The 16,096-nt window shown below is 43.5% G+C and overlaps 1 protein-coding gene across 2 annotated transcripts in view; it reads right to left on the bottom strand.

The window, feature by feature from the left end:
• Positions 1–12,830, bottom strand: part of SECISBP2 (SECIS binding protein 2) — a 38,987-nt gene extending 26,157 nt beyond the window's left edge. For both annotated transcript variants that reach the window (XM_073671007.1, XM_073671008.1), the window contains exons 1-4: positions 12,636–12,830; positions 9,254–9,414; positions 4,184–4,342; positions 654–752 (exon numbers count right to left, since the gene is read on the bottom strand). In XM_073671007.1, the coding sequence (XP_073527108.1) occupies positions 654–752; positions 4,184–4,342; positions 9,254–9,414; positions 12,636–12,657 (441 nt within the window). In that variant the 5' untranslated portion in view covers positions 12,658–12,830. The remainder of the gene's footprint in view (positions 1–653; positions 753–4,183; positions 4,343–9,253; positions 9,415–12,635) is intronic.
• Positions 12,831–16,096: the final 3,266 nt, after the last annotated feature.

Genomic DNA, 16,096 nt, shown 5'->3' with positions numbered 1-16,096 from the left:
TTGTTCGGTGATCACGCTTCAAAAGTTCGGAAATTTCAAGACTGCTGCATCCCTCTGCAAGACATCTCACAATTTTGGACTTTTCAGAGCCCCTCAAATCTCTCTTCTGACCCATTTTGCCAAAGGAAAGGAAGTTGCCTAATAATTAAGCACACCTTATATAGGGTGTTGATGTCATTAGTCAACACCCCTCCTCATTACAGAGATGCACATCACCAGATTTACTTAATTGGTAGTTGGCTCTCAAGCCTATGCAGCTTGGAGTAGGACAACATGTATAAAAAGTATCATGTGATCAAGATACTCATTTGCCTAATAATTCGGCACACAGTGTAATGGCTGAGGTTTTGTGGATCTAGAATACCCACAGATATCTGTGAGCCCACACCACGTCCAATAATTTCATGTGGAATCTGTGGAAACGTAATGCCATTTTCCATCATATGCCCTATTGCAGAAATGGTCTCCCCTAGAAACACCAAAGCTCCATAAAACAGAAATATGGGGACTAGGATGCCATTGTACAGGCTAACTGTATATAGCTTTTGTTCTGTGCGTGAGATCTAAAGATAACATAGATCCAACCATAAATAATAAGTAAAAACATATTACAAAACCCCTTACAACATCATACTCGTTCAGTTAATCCTTACCACTGATCCTCTAGGTCCCCAGTAGAAGCCAGGGTTGCTTTTATTTTCACACTTAATACCTGCAGAAGAGGAGATCAGGTCAGGGAATTCTTCAGCGTCCTGTGTGGAAGAAGCATTGTTAAGAAAATCGTGTTTTTCATGAAAATCATAAACTCTGCATATATGTGGTGAGGACTCCTCTTCTTACCATAAAATATGACTTACAGACCCAACAGCTTTCAAATATGAAAGCTACAGTATACAACTCCTCAACAAAGAAATGGAGGAAAAGTCATGGAACTATGAAAATCACCGGATCGAGCGCAGCCAACTTACTGGAGCAGCGGCTACAGGGAGAAAAGTAAGTTATATTCTCCCTGCAGCCACTCGCTTCCAGTCATCAGGGCGGTGTAGGGAACTTTTACAACAACCTCTCGCTATACATTGAGCACGCTGTAATCACTCCCCGGCACACTGACTGCTTGCTCTGCAGCATGTGTGTGCAGCACGTGTATGTAGAGCAAACTGTCAATGTGTCGGGGAATGATTACAGTGCACTAATTGTGTAGTGAGAGGTGACTGAAATGACCTCATACATTACTCTTATAAGTGGAAGTGATTGGCTGCAGGGAGAATATAACTTCCTTTTTTCCCTATAGCTGCTGCTCCAGTAAGTCGGCTACATAGGGTTTAAACCCTATTTACAGGAAGATTACCTCTGCAGCTATATAGTGTGTACTCACCTCAGATTTCCATTCAAATCCCCAAAATACGGGATTTATAAAAAAAAACCCTGACAAAGCATGCACTATAATGATATAGGTGGAATCACTTTGGACTCTCTCTGGCCTCTGTTCAGGTAGTGCAAGGAATGACTCATGCACTACTCCGTGCTGACTCGGTATGAGTCCCCCACAAGGCCAAGGCAACAGAGAATAATAGGGATAAAATGGAGCCTTTACTCCATCCTTAAAATTGCACAGTGAGGTACAAAAATTAGGTAGACGAAGCAACGTTTTGGCCCAGATGGGCCTTTTTCAAGCCAGAGATACAATAAAAGTTCCAGCCATTTTATTGTATCTCCTAGTGCCTTGGAATCTGTTTGGATTATCTGTTCAGGTAATGCCACATTTTTTTAGGCGTGCACACAACTGGAGCCGACCACACATTTGTCCACTCAAAAGACACCGAAAAAGATGGACACTGTCAGAGCAGAGGCCAGGCGAAGTCCAAAGAGTCTACATCTGCCTCATTATATAGTGAATGGTTCTGTCAGGGATTTCGTCTGAATCACATTTATTTCGGGATTTAGGCTTTGTGCACACGAAGCGATTTTAATGTGTTTTTGTGGCGTATTTTCGCCGCGAAAACGCATTAAAATCGCTTGTAATAGGTCTGCCATTTACTGCAATGCAAATCCGCATGTGCTGTGCGCAACATGCGGAAATTTCCGCTGTGAATTCGCATTGCGGTAAAACCCGCAGCAAGAGCAATTCTAGTGTGATTTCGCTACGAAATCGCCACCATTGACTTGCATTGGATCGCATAGGATCCGCATGACTACATGTACTCATCCGTATCTTATGCGACTAATGCGCGGATGGGTCTGGAGAAGAGGAGATTCTCCTCCAGACCCGGGTTCCATAGTACCTGTATGTAAAAAAAAGAATTAAAATAAAAAATAACCTTATCCTAGCCAAGGTTATGTTCTATTTCTTTTTTTTTTTTTTTTTTTTAACATTATGTTGGTCACACAATATAAATCCATGCTGGTTGCATGGATTTATATAGTGTGACCAAGTTGACAAGCACTTTCCAAGTGATGCTAAAATCTCTTGGAAAAGCGCTCGACAAAAGCATGCGAAATCGCATGCTAAAAACGCTTGACAAACGATTGTCCCTGGTAGAAAAAAGGCATGTACAATCCGCATGCACAATCCGCATGTACAATCCACATGTGTTTTTTTCTGCCAGGGGAGATGCAGAAACGCTCAGGAAAAATCCGGAGCATTTCTGCATCGTGGGCACATAGCCTTAAACACAAACCCTGTTATAAGTGCTCAGAGTAGATAAGAGCAGCACAAGATAAATGAGATCCAAACATTATACTGATTTTTGGGAGGCAGAATGAGCAAATAAAACAGTTCAAAAGTTGTTTTTAATTTTTTTCCCACTGTTTACTGCCCAGTAAAAGTAATGTCAGCTTACAGACCTTTGTACCACAAGGACATAATTTGGCCTTACTATTGGTAACCTAGAATTGAGCCCCCACTCTACTTTAATCATCTGGAGAAACAAGTACTTCTTCAATTTACAGTTTATTCATGTTTGCAGCTGTTTATGAGATGTTAACACTTTTCTTTTGTTTACAGCTTGTTGCCTTGGAGACTGACCACCGCTGCAGTCAAGCTTGTAAGCGCTGCGCTGAAGCTGGCTACTTAGCAGCGCAGACCAGTCTATTAGACAATGAGCAGCAAACAAAAGAATACAAAGTGTTAACTCAAGAACGGCAGTGAATGGCAAAAGTACTTGACTTTTAAAAGCACTATCCAAAATAGCCATCTATGAAGATGGGAAGAACCCAGTAATCAATAGGTAATTATTAGATGACGCATTCCTTATAAGTATTATTTCAATCACAGACATTCATGGTATTTCCAGAGGATATGCAATAAATGTGTGATAGATGCGGCACCATCTTTACAATTATTATCTGCAGGAGTTAAAGGAACAGCCCAGGTGAATGTGTCAGGAAAAGTCTTGTAGATAAAAGTTCAGCAATCAGGTGTAAATACCTGTACAATACAATATACTGGATGACTGTGGTCTTCCCTATACTTGTGGAACAATAGAGCATATGGTAAAAAGCTGCTGGAATAAAGTGATGTGAACAAAAAAATAGCAATATAAGCGTATAAAAATTGGTCACAAAAAAATGTAGTCGAGATCAGTGTAGTTTAGATTATGTGGTCACCAAGAGGCGGCCATTAGGCCTCTTTCACATCAGCGGTATTCGTCATCCAGTTATATTGATTTTTTTCACGTCCACAGTCTGTGCTTTTTTTGATCCGTTTTATGGATAGAACATGCCCATTACAGTCTATGGAGAGAGCTTAAAATACATATGTATCCATTTCTCCATCTGTGTTTGCATTTATTGCTATTATTTTCTATTAGGCAAACACTGATCCGTTTTTGACCAACAGAAATAAAATAGGAATGAATGCAAATATTGATCTGGTTTAATTCTACGACTGTGTTGCGGGTCTGTATTAAAGGGAACCTGTCCCCAGAAAAAAACGCTATTAACCTGCAGATATGGGGTTAATAGTAGTGTTCTTAACCTGCCCGGCGCCCACACTTAGCCAAATGCTGCAGGGAGAAAATTAACTTTAATCCTCAGGTTTCAGTCATGGGGGCTAATAACCCCATATCTGCAGGTTAACAACGTTTTTTTTTTCTGGTGACAGGTTCCCTTAAAGAACGTATAATACGCTAGAGAGAAACATGTTTTAGGACAGGTTCCCCTCCATGCACAGAATCGGCTGTACCTGAAATCTCGGGGGCTCTTGATAGACAATGTTCTCATTTGTGGATTTCACAGTTCCTGGCACTTCACTGTTGTTATTTTTCTTTTTTCGCTTCCTTTTTTTCTTTGCTACCAATTTTTCGGCTTCTGCTTCAGTAGCTTTGTTAGGTGTTGGTGGCAGCTGCAAAAGTACATCAATACTAAATCAGTTATACCATGATAAATCAAAGATGATTGGCGTTATTTTCCTAAATCTCTTATTCTGTAGTAACAGAACATTAGCATACATGTACATATGTTGGCAGTGCAATTCTGGAAGCACTTTACATTCTTACTTTAGTTCAGGTAAGGAAACATCTCAGAAATATATTCCCTTATCTCACATACTGAAACTGATTATACACTGCTCAAAAAAATAAAGGGAACACTCAAATAACACATCCTAGATCTGAATGAATGAAATATTCTCATTGAATACTTTGTTCTGTACAAAGTTGAATGTGCTGACAACAAAATCACACAAAAATCATCAATGGAAATCAAATTTATTAACCAATGGAGGCCTGGATTTGGAGTCACCCCCGAAATTAAAGTGGAAACACACACTGCAGGCTGATCCAACTTTGATGTAATATCCTTAAAACAAGTCAAAATGAGGCTCAGTATTGTGTGTGACCTCCCTACAACGCCTGGGCATGCTCCTGATGAGGTTGCGGATGGTCTCCTGTGGGATCTCCTCCCAGACCTGGACTAAAGCATGCACCAACTCCTGGACAGTCTGTGGTGCAACATGACATTGGTGGATGGAGCGAGACATGATGTACCAGATGTGCTCAATCAGATTCAGGTCTGGGGAACAGGCGGGCCAGTCCATAGCTTCAATGCCTTCATCTTGCAGGAACTGCTGACACTCCAGCCACATGAGGTCTGGCATTGTCCTGCATTAGGAGGAACCCAGGGCCAACAGCACCAGCATATGGTCTCACAAGGGGTCTGAGGATCTCATCTCGGTACCTAATGGCAGTCAGGCTACCTCTGGCAAGCACGTGGAGGGCTGTGCGGCCCTCCAAAGAAATGCCACCCCACACCATTACTGACCCACTGCCAAACCGGTCATGCTGCAGGATGTTGCAGGCAGCAGATCGCTCTCCACGGTGTCTCCAGACTCTGTCACGTCTGTCACATGTGCTCAGTGTGAACCTGCTTTCATCTGTGAAGAGCACAGGGCGCCAGTGGTGACTTTGCCAATCCTGGTGTTCTGTGGCAAATGCCAAGCGTCCTGCACGGTGTTGGGCTGTGAGCACAAACCCCATCTGTGGACGTCGTGCCCTCATACCACCCTCATGGAGTCGGTTTCTAACCGTTTGTGCAGACACATGCACATTTGTGGCCTGCTGGACGGCTCTGGCAGTGCTCCTCCTGTTCCTCTTTGCACAAAGGCGGAGGTAGCGGTCCTGCTGCTGGCTTGTTGCCCTCCTACGGCCCCCTCCACGTCTCCTGGTAGCGCCTTCAGCCTCTGGAGACTACGCTGAAAGACACAGCAAACCTTCTTGCAACACCTCGCATTGATGTGCCATCCTGGATGAACTGCACTACCTGAGCAACTTCTGTGGGTTGTAGAGTCCATCTCATGCTACCATGAGTGTGAAAGCACAACCAACATTCAAAAGTGACCAAAACATCAGCCAGAAAGCATTGGTACTTAGATGTGGTCTGTGGTCCCCACCTGCAGAAACACTCCTTTATTGAGTGTGTCTTGATAATTGCCAATAATTTCCATCTATTGTCTATTCCATTTGCACAACAGCATGTGAAATTGATTGTCAATCAGTGTTGCTTCCTAAGTGGACAGTTTGATTTCACAGAAGTTTGATCTACTTGGAGTTATATTCTGTTGTTTAAGTGTTCCCTTTATTTTTTTGAGTAGTGTATATAAAGAACAAGAGGACCATCTATTTTATTCCTTTTTTCTACATTTGTCTACTATAGCCAATATAGTATGTTTTGGCCAGTTAACAGGAAGCCCATCTGATGCCATTTTCCAGTTTGTTTTTTTTCTTTTTTTCTGGGTCCTGGGTTCAAATCCCACCAAGGACAACATCGGCAAGGAGTTTGTATGTTCTCTCCATGTTTGCGTGGGTTTCCTTCTGGTTCTCTGGTTTCCTCCCACACTCCAAAGACATACTGATAGGGAATGTAGATTGTGAGCCCCAATGGGGACAGTGCCCATAATGTCTGTAAAGCGCTGTGGAATTAATGGCGCTATATAGGTATTGTATGACTGACAGCTCTATCATCCTTTATGGCAGCCTAAATCTACATATTACACATGTGTAAATTGTTTTTTATATATTAACCAAATGCTATCAATGACGCTACTGAATGTTTGTGAGATGTTCGGTTAATATTTCACAATTGGATTGCACCAAAAACTTAATGGAGGCAGACCAGAAATTATGTATCTCACCAAGGTTAAAGTGAGAAAATATTTTTTCATTTCTTGTTTCTGTGCAGAATCACCATCCACATCAATGAACCCACATATACACAAACATTCTCACAACTGTTTAAAGGGAACTTATGGCTATTTTACTGCAGATAGAGGGGTAATCTGCCAGTAAATAGCGTTTTAAACCATGTTTGCTGTGCTACTGACGCAGAAACTACAGGGAGAAAATGAAATAATATTCTCCCTGCAGCCGCTCACTTCCAGTGATCATAGCGGTTGAGGGAGCGGTAACAAATCACTTCTTACTAAACAGTGAGCGTAATCATTCCTCCACACATTGATTGACTGCCTGCTCTGCACACACACACACACACACACACACACACACATGCTACACACACACACACACGCTGCACACACACACACACACACACATGCTGCACACACACACACACACATGCTGCGCACACACACACACACACATGCTGCGCACACACACACACACACATGCTGCGCACACACACACACATGCTGCGCACACACACACATGCTGCACATCTGGCTGTTGTTGCGGTGGCTATATCAGCTCCTTGCACCGCCTCAATGACTAGAAGTGAGAACATAACTTCATTTTCTCCCTATAACTGCACATCCAGAAAGCAGGCTAAATATAATTTAAAGGGAATCTGTTAGCATAGAATGACTGTTAAAACAAAGTACAGGCACTCAGTGCACCTTTCGCATTGCCAAACCTTTAAGTTCACCTTCACACCTACTTGTTTTCCATCTATCTCCGCCCTTCCCAGGCTCTATAAAGTCAGAGGTGTCAAGCAAAATAGAGAGGGTGGGCATAAGAGGGAAAACAAGCAGGTGAAAAAAAGGTGCAGTTAAATGTTTGGCCACGTCAAGGGTGCACAGAGCGCCTGTACTTGGTTTGAGAGATTTATTCTGTGCGGACAGATTCCCTTTAAACACTATATCTGCAGGTAAATAGCATTTTTGAACATGTCAGGTTCCCTTTAAGGCCAAAACAGGCCATGTCATTAATGGAATCATTAAAGAGGAATTATGCACAGTAATAACAATGTACTTTTCACATCACATAACTGAAGTAGGCTATGAGCACACGTTCAGGAATTGCTTGCAGAAACTTATGCAGCATTTCTGCACCTCTTGGCTGTAATAACGCAGCGTTTTCATGCGTTTTTGATGCATTTTTTGTGCGTTTTTGCCTGCGGATTTGCCATGTGTTTTTTCCAATGCATTATATAGGCAAAAATGAAGGAAAAAAAGGCACAAAGAATGGACATGCTGCGTTTTTTTCGGAACATGAAATCCAGTCAGGAAAACTCCTGATTAAGTGCACAGAACTTGTAAAATGTCATAGGAAGTCATGGGATAAGGTATGCAATGCGGAAAAAACGCACAAAAACCACACCAAAAACGCACTGTGTGCACATAGCCGTATAATGCCCTCTCTCCACAATGATCAGCACATAAGCAAAAAGTAGATGTCTTACACATAAGTTGATGACCTACAATTACGACATGTACTTCAGACCTTGTTCCCGGGTTCACCCCCTGTCCTGCGGGACTTCCCCTTGTCCAAGGTGCTGCTGGATCCACCTGGATCTGGGCTAAAATCCCATTTGCCGGCAGGGAACGAGTAACCATTACATAACCGGACGAGAAGTGAGTGAGAGCCAGATGTAGGACCGATAAGCAATGAGCACTGGGAGCTCACATTGGAAGCCTCTAAACATGTTTCTCCTAACTATACTGAAAGATCATATATTCTTCACTGTACGTACTACACTACATCCAGAATGCACAGGGGACAACCGGAATTCCTGGGGCCCGGTAAAGTTTTTTTCACTTTTTATGAGATTGCCAGACATTAGGGACTACTGAACCTACGTGGTTCAGTTCCTACACAAATACATTGGAATCCCCATCACAGATGACCCTAAGACTTGTCTACCATTTGTTGACCCTGAACAATACCAAAGGACTGTAGATAGATTGTTCCTGACGGAGGTCCCATTTACAACCTGAAAAGGTGTGGCCAGATATTGGATGGCATCAACAGTACCAACAATCTGGATGGAAACCAGCAGCAAGCCTCTCCCTTGCCTAAAAATAAAATATATATCTATATACAACAGAGCTGCCCTAGAAAGCTACGAAAAATTTTGGGTAGATGGATTGAATCCCCCCTGACTGCTAAACCAGTGAGCAAGGGTTAGGTGGTGGCTTAATGGGGGAAGAGGGGGAAAGGGGCTTCTGGGACCCAATTTTATTCCATGTGGTCATGAATACCTTGCGCCAACCTCACTAGATAGAAATAGACAATGAGCACTGACTATTACTTAGTGTATTTGGCATAATTTTGCGTTTGTGGGCAGAATTTACTAAGAAATGTTTTGAGATATTCTATTCAAGTTCTCTGTATGTGTTTTACGGTACATCTAATACTATTACTACTATATACTAAATATGGCATATTCGTTCCTGGTAATGACTGATTCGACATCAAAACTTCTTAGTTTGCTCCATCCATAATGTGCGTGATCCTTTCTATCTCCCCAATAAACATTATGTGGTATAAAGGCATGAATAGATGTGGCAGGTACCACAACTTACCATATTGTAGCCTTGTAATTTTGGATCCTTACTGTTGCTAGCTGCAGTGAAGATCGCTTTTACTGAGGTAGGTGAAGGGATCACATTTTTTGGAGATTGCTTTACTTTGCTAGCCCAAGACAGGGTGGGTGAAGTCGTTTCAGAAGACAAGCATGTCACATCTAGAAAAGGCAAACAGAAACAGGCAAAACTTTATAGAGTCCAATTATTATTATGCAAGAAGGTTTCATTCACATGATCAAATGCTCCTCTTTATAGGGTCCTGAACATGGAGTCACAGCAATGCATGCTATCATGTCAACTATACAATGTGTTCAATTATTGCCACCCTAGCTAAAAACAGCTGATCAATGGGGGAACCTCAACCTCCACCAATCTATGGTGATCCTAAACATAGGTCATCAATACAATAAAAGCCTGGAAAACCGCTTTAGATATTATATTTAGCACCCCATTTCCTCCAGATTTGACTATGGGGGCATATCTAATTTACTCAGATTTTTTTTTGTTCACAAAGCTACAAATTCTGAAGGATTCATTTTTAACAGATTGAAACCGAAGGACAACTGTTTCATATGATCACGAGATTGTCTCCCTGGAGGTATATGCCATATTTTTCAGGGGTTTAGCCATAATTAGAAGCATCAGAAAATTTTTTTGCTTTCCTATGGATAATATTCAGGCAATAAGATACAGATAAAGTAACAATATTACCAGGCACAGTGCCCTCACCCCTCCCTGAGCTCACCAGAATAGTAGAGGTATGGAGGGACTCGGGTTAATAAAGAGGATCCTGCTAAATCAGTACTGCCTCATTTCTGGAGAGTTGGGCTGGATTCATATATTTTTGCAAAAAATATTAAGATTTGAGAGTCCTCAGTAGCTGATGCCTTTTAATGGCTAACTGAAAAGATGGTAACAAATTGCAAGCTTTCGAGACTACTCAGATCTTTTCACCAGTCATAGTATAACACAAAATCTGAAGTCACACATTTATACTAAACCCGCACCTCGCAGTCCCGCCTGACGTCACTATTACGTCGGAGGGATCACGCAGTACGGTCTCCCCACTTTCACCAAGGTGACGTTCCGCAACCCCTAGGGATGCACAAGCATGAGGAGTGAGAGAGGGTGGCCCACCCAGCCACGGGCATGAGACAACACTCGCTCACAACCCTAACAGGTTGAGAGGCCCCTTAAACTAGTACCAGTGAAACAGAGCCTTGCCAGCCTGGTAGGACTGCCACCAATTCCTCATTAGATATAAGCCCGGTCCATTAACATAATTATATCAGGCCAGAAACCAGCGCTGGTAGCATGTGAAGTTTAACTGAGAACACGGATGTGTGGATTCATGGATCGAGATAAAAGAGCAGCTCCAGGTTAAATTACATATTTAATCGCCTTAAGGGCACAGTAGACAAAACACATTTGTTATACATATACAATGGTCGGATATGCAAATACAGGAGGTAGTACAAAAAGTATAAGCAGATGAAACATGTTATTAAACCTGACAGGGCACACCTGTGAAGTGAAAACCATTTCAGGTGACTACCTCTTGAAGCTCATCAAGAGAATGCCAAGAGTGTGCAAAGCAGTCATCAAAGCAAAAGGTGGCTACTTTGATGAACCTAGAATATAAGACATATTTTCAGTTGTTTCACACTTTTTGGTTAAGTGTATAATTCCACATGTGTTAATTCATAGTTTTGATGCCTTCAGTGTGAATGTACAATTTTCAAAGTCATGAAAATACAGAAAAATCTTTAAATGAGAAGGTGTGTCCAAACTTTTGGTCTGTACTGTATGAGTTTTGTTTGTTGTTCCAGATCAGCCCAGATGTTGTGGGAGAAGTGAGATAGAAAGATTGATGAAGACACTAAGCTGGGTGTTTATCATAAACAGGAAACCAGTATATTCAGGATATGCAACTAGCCTCATCATCTTGAATGTTTTTTCCTTATTACAGTTTATGGAGAAAAACAAAGGGCTCATAAGAGGAGTCTGCACATGATGAATACACGGGCCTGCGGACTCAGTGCTGGCACTACGCTATAACTATTTGACCAGAAATGGTTGAAAATGTCCACTCATTCAACTGCTGAGTTGGGTAATCTCTGAGGCAAGTGGACAACAATTTGTGTTGATGATGGATGAGGAAACAGACCAGCAGGGACCCGGCGACCATCAGGTGAATCGCTGCGGGCGATCACTGGGTGATCATTATTTTTTAACCAGTCTGAGTCCCTTTAAAGGGAATCTGACAGCAGATTATTGCTATGTAATCTGAAGACAGCAGGAGATAGAGGCTGAGACACAGAATTCAAGGATGTGTCACTTACCAATGTGTGTGCTGTTGCTTACTAACTCAAGGATTTATGGAGATTAACATTGCCGGACTAGTCAGACTCTGCCTCCTCCTGGTCCAACTCCGCCCCCTCCTGTGATAAGCAGCTCACTGTCTATGGATTTGTACATACAGAGCCTGGTGTGGGCGGGGCTAGCTTTCTCAGCTCTGCTTCATGCTAAATCTAAAAACTGATTGTATCAGAACGGCTGCACGCAGTAATCTAAGTGATACATCATTGGATTCAGCGTCTCTTTATCTACATCAGGCTGCTCTCAGATGAGGTAGCAAAAACCTGCTGACAGATTCCCTTTAATATGTGCGTCACGTCTCCATACCGATAGTATGGCATGCAACTGATTATATTCAGGTCTCTGCTGCGATGTCCTGTAAAGCTGCTGACAGACATACTGACAGCTGCAGTCCGCAAGGGTCACACAGACCACGTATCACACAGGACAATTGTCAGGCGTCCGCTTCCTGGCAGCTCTAATAGATCATACTGAAAGGTGTGTGAACCCCTTATTGCAAATGGCCACAGTGCTGTGCAGCCTGGAACAATAAGCAAACAATTGGCATCCATTTCTCTATAAGCCGACAGCCGCTGGTGACGGTGATGCCTGACGCGTGAGACCACGAAGCCTGACGCTGGTGACTGTGATGCCTGACGTGTGAGACCGCGAAGCCTGACGTGTGAGACCGCGAAGCCTGACGCTGGTGACTGTGATGCCTGACGTGTGGGACCGCAAAGCCTGACATTTGGGTTTCTCCCCTCAATCTGTTCCTTTGGACGGCTACAGGAGATGAAACCAATGAGTAGTGCTCCAAAAAGCTCCCAGGCCTCCCTCTGCTCAGTGCAGACTGTTACATTATAGCAGAGTCCCCAGTGTCTGCCACCTGCACCTCCACTCCTGCCAGCTACACTGTAGTGGTGTCTTCCATGTGGCAGCGCCCCCTGCTGTTCGGAGCTGTAACCACAGCAGGGTATTCCATAGAGAGTAGCAGTGAGGCACTAACATGCCCTGTACTTACCGCCGGGCTGCACGGCAGCCATGTTCCGCCCCGGAGCCTCTAGCGCTGTCAGTTTCTGTGCTATCAGCCCGGCGCCCAGTCACTAGCAGACGCCATCTGATGACCACATTCCCGGGAATGTTACAAACCGGAAAAACAAGCAGCGTGCGGTGCAGGACGGTGACTGTGATGACGTCAGCACTGACAAGGAAGAGATGTCTGCAGACAGGCGGCCATCTTTGTGAAGCCCCTGGTAACTGCTCTTTGCCTGTGCAGCTCCGGAAATATGGCCGCGTTACTGCGTACTTCTCCATGTGACGGATCCGCACTCCCCCGTGTCTTATGGCGGCGGCTATTGGACTTTGTACAGACTGGAAAAAGCCTCTGCTGGAGCTCTGTAGTGACGGGTCATTATCCAGCATCCATGGGCTGCAGGATGAAATCATGGCTCCACTGTGACACATGCTGCAAATGGAAAGCAGCTCAGCATACTTGTTTCACGTTTGGGGGAAGATTTCCAAAACTAGCGCCAAGGAAAAGATCAACTGTTACCCATAGCAACCACTGAGCAACCTGATTGAAAGGGATAGTCTCACATTTGAAAGTGATTCCCTAGCTAATGGCTAGGGGAAAACTGTCTGATCGCTGGGGGTCCTACCACTAGGACCACCTCCAATCCCGAGAATAGTACAGTGGTCAATCAGACGCTCTGCCAGTCCATCCATTTGAATAAGATGCCTCGGCTGATCTACGACACTAACAGAAGAATGAATATGGCAGAAGTTTGCATGATTGACCACCACTCCATTCACATGAGAGCCCTGGTTCTCTGGATCAGTAGGGGTCTCAGAATTTGGGAAGATATCCCTCGTGCTTGGATAAGGAGTTATCCTAACACGCTCTGGTTCTTACAGAGTAGTTTCGGCGTGCTTGAAAACTATGTTCGAGTCATCGCCACAGTTTGCTCGCGGCATGTTTGTTAGGCAATCCCTGCACGTGTCGTGGCTGTCTAACAGCCGCAGCGACTTGCATAGTTTTCGAGCACGCTGAAACTACTCGTCAAGTACCCGAGCGTGCTCGGATGACCCCTTATCCAAGCACGTTCGCGCATCACTAATTATTATGTATCCTATGAATGCGAGTATACACACACAAATAACCGCCGCTCAGTGGTCCGGGTCCAGAGATCCATACTGATCGCACAAAACACTGCTCTGAAGTGCGCAGCGCACACTGAGCGGTGTATGGGCTCAATAGTAAGTCTATGGGCCCTCAAAAGTTCCTGCTTCCCTTCCCTGCACAATGACTTTTGCATACACTTAGTGGAAGCTCCAATACAAAAGTAGCGTTGAGTTTGTTCACTGTGACTATGTACATTTGTCGTTTCCTGAAACAAAAGTTAGATTCTAAAAAAGTGACCAATGTGAAAAATGCAAGATTTTTATTTGTAACTTATCATGTAAAAATAATAATAAAAAAAAAATCACTATTAACCTGCAGATATGGAGTTAATCAGCAGGCTAATTTTCTAAAGCTGTGCAGCCAGCATGAATTGATGGTTTTTATTCAGTCTACTACCAGAAAATAAAATAAAAAAAATGTCATGTAGTACAAAATGGCACCAATAAGAACTTCAACTCATCTTGTAAAAAGCAAGCCCCCAACACAGCTTTTTCGGAGGAAAAATAAAGTTACCGCTCTCAGAATATAGTGATGCAATAACAATACATTTTTGTACAAAAGTGTTTTACATATACAGAAGTATAAAATACTGTGTAACCCTGGCGTTACTAATAGTTGAAAAACCCTAAATTACTTACCGGTAATGTGATTTTCCTGACCATGACAGCACCACCTCACTACTTAATAGTTATATAACCCATGATCTTTCCTTCTACACACCCCGTGAATTAAACACCACAAAGGAAATGAAGTGATCACCCTCTACCAGTGACGGGAGGGAATATAAGGGTGCTGTCATGGGTTCAGGAAAATCACATTACTGGTAAGTAATTTAGTGTTTTCCTATGCCCATGACAGCACCACCACGAGAGATTTACAGAGAAACTTTAAAGTTAGGATGGGACCACAGCCTGTAGAATCCTTTTCCTAAAGGAAAGGACAGCAGAAGATCCCAGATCAAGCCTATAGTGTCTGTAGAAGGTGCAAGGTGAAGACTGAATCGCAACCTGACATATCGCTTGATGGGGACATCGGCTTTCTTATTCTACCTTGGATTCCCCGGATGGAGTAGCACAGAAAGTAGGGTGCACAATTTCCTGACTTCTATGGAAATTGGAAACCATTTTGGGAAGATAAGGTAGCTCCGGAACCGGCCCATCATCTAGGATCTGTATAAACAGAGGCTTAACCGACAAAGCTTGATTGTCACTAACTTACCATGCTGAAGTCAGGGCCACTGGGATAATAGTCTTTAATGTGAAGACCTTGAATCCATGGGCTTAAGCGAAGGCTTGTTAGAGCCATAAGCACTGGATTCAGATACCAGGGTGCCATCTTTGGACTGAAAATGGGCCTAGATCCAAAACTCACTTTCACCATGGCGTACTATTAGGTCATACATCAGAAAGGGGTTAAGGATGATTTTACATATAAACACACACACACTCACTTGTTTGTACAGTCATTTCTGAACAGACTATAGTCCTGTAAATTAACTGCCCAGTCATGGCTCAGATGTCCCCACCATGTCAATTATTTTCCAGCAAAATTAATTCTAATTCCTCCATTTTGTTGGCGAAGCTTCTGGCATTAGTGTACATGCATTTTATGTATCTCTCTGTACCTCTATGCCTTCTTACTATATGGACTCTTCTAACCCCACCCCCAATTTCGTTATTTGTGCCCAGGTCACCATCTTCCCAACCTACAAAATGAATACCCCCCCAACCCCTAGTTTAAACACTCCTCCAACCTTCTAGCCATTTTCTCCTCCAGCACAGCTGCACCCTCCCCATTGAGGTGCAGCCCGTCCCTAGTGTAGAACATGTAGCCAACTGAGAAGTTGGCCCAGTTCTCCAGGAAGCCAAATCCCTCCTTCCTACACCAATTCCTGAGCCACTTATTTATCTCCCTAATCTCCCGTTGCCTCTCTGGCGTGGCACAGGCAGAATTTCATAGAATACCACCTTGGAGGTCCTTGCTTTCAGCTTGCAGCCTAATTCCCTGAAATCATCTTTAAAGGACCTTCCACTTACCTCTTTGTCATTTGTGCCAATATGCAACATGACCGCTGGGTCCTCACCAGCCCCTCCCAGTAAACTTTCAACCCGATCAGCGATGTGCCGGACTCGAGCGCCAGGTAGGCAGCACACTGTTCCACGATCCCTGTCTTTATGTCAGATTGCCCTATCTGTTCCTCTAATAATTGAGTCCACCACTACTAGCACCTGCCTGGCCTGCCTTGCTCTATTTCCCCCCTTACTGGAGCTGACACTCCTCCGGCTTTAAGACATGCCTTG

Source organism: Phyllobates terribilis, unplaced genomic scaffold (genome assembly GCF_046119375.1).
Source record: "Phyllobates terribilis strain yellow unplaced genomic scaffold, ASM4611937v1 Scaffold_1__5_contigs__length_1240528914, whole genome shotgun sequence".
NCBI lineage: Eukaryota > Metazoa > Chordata > Amphibia > Anura > Dendrobatidae > Phyllobates > Phyllobates terribilis.
Note: the sequence above shows the minus strand (reverse complement) of the source record. Positions and strands in the feature narration are given on the sequence as shown.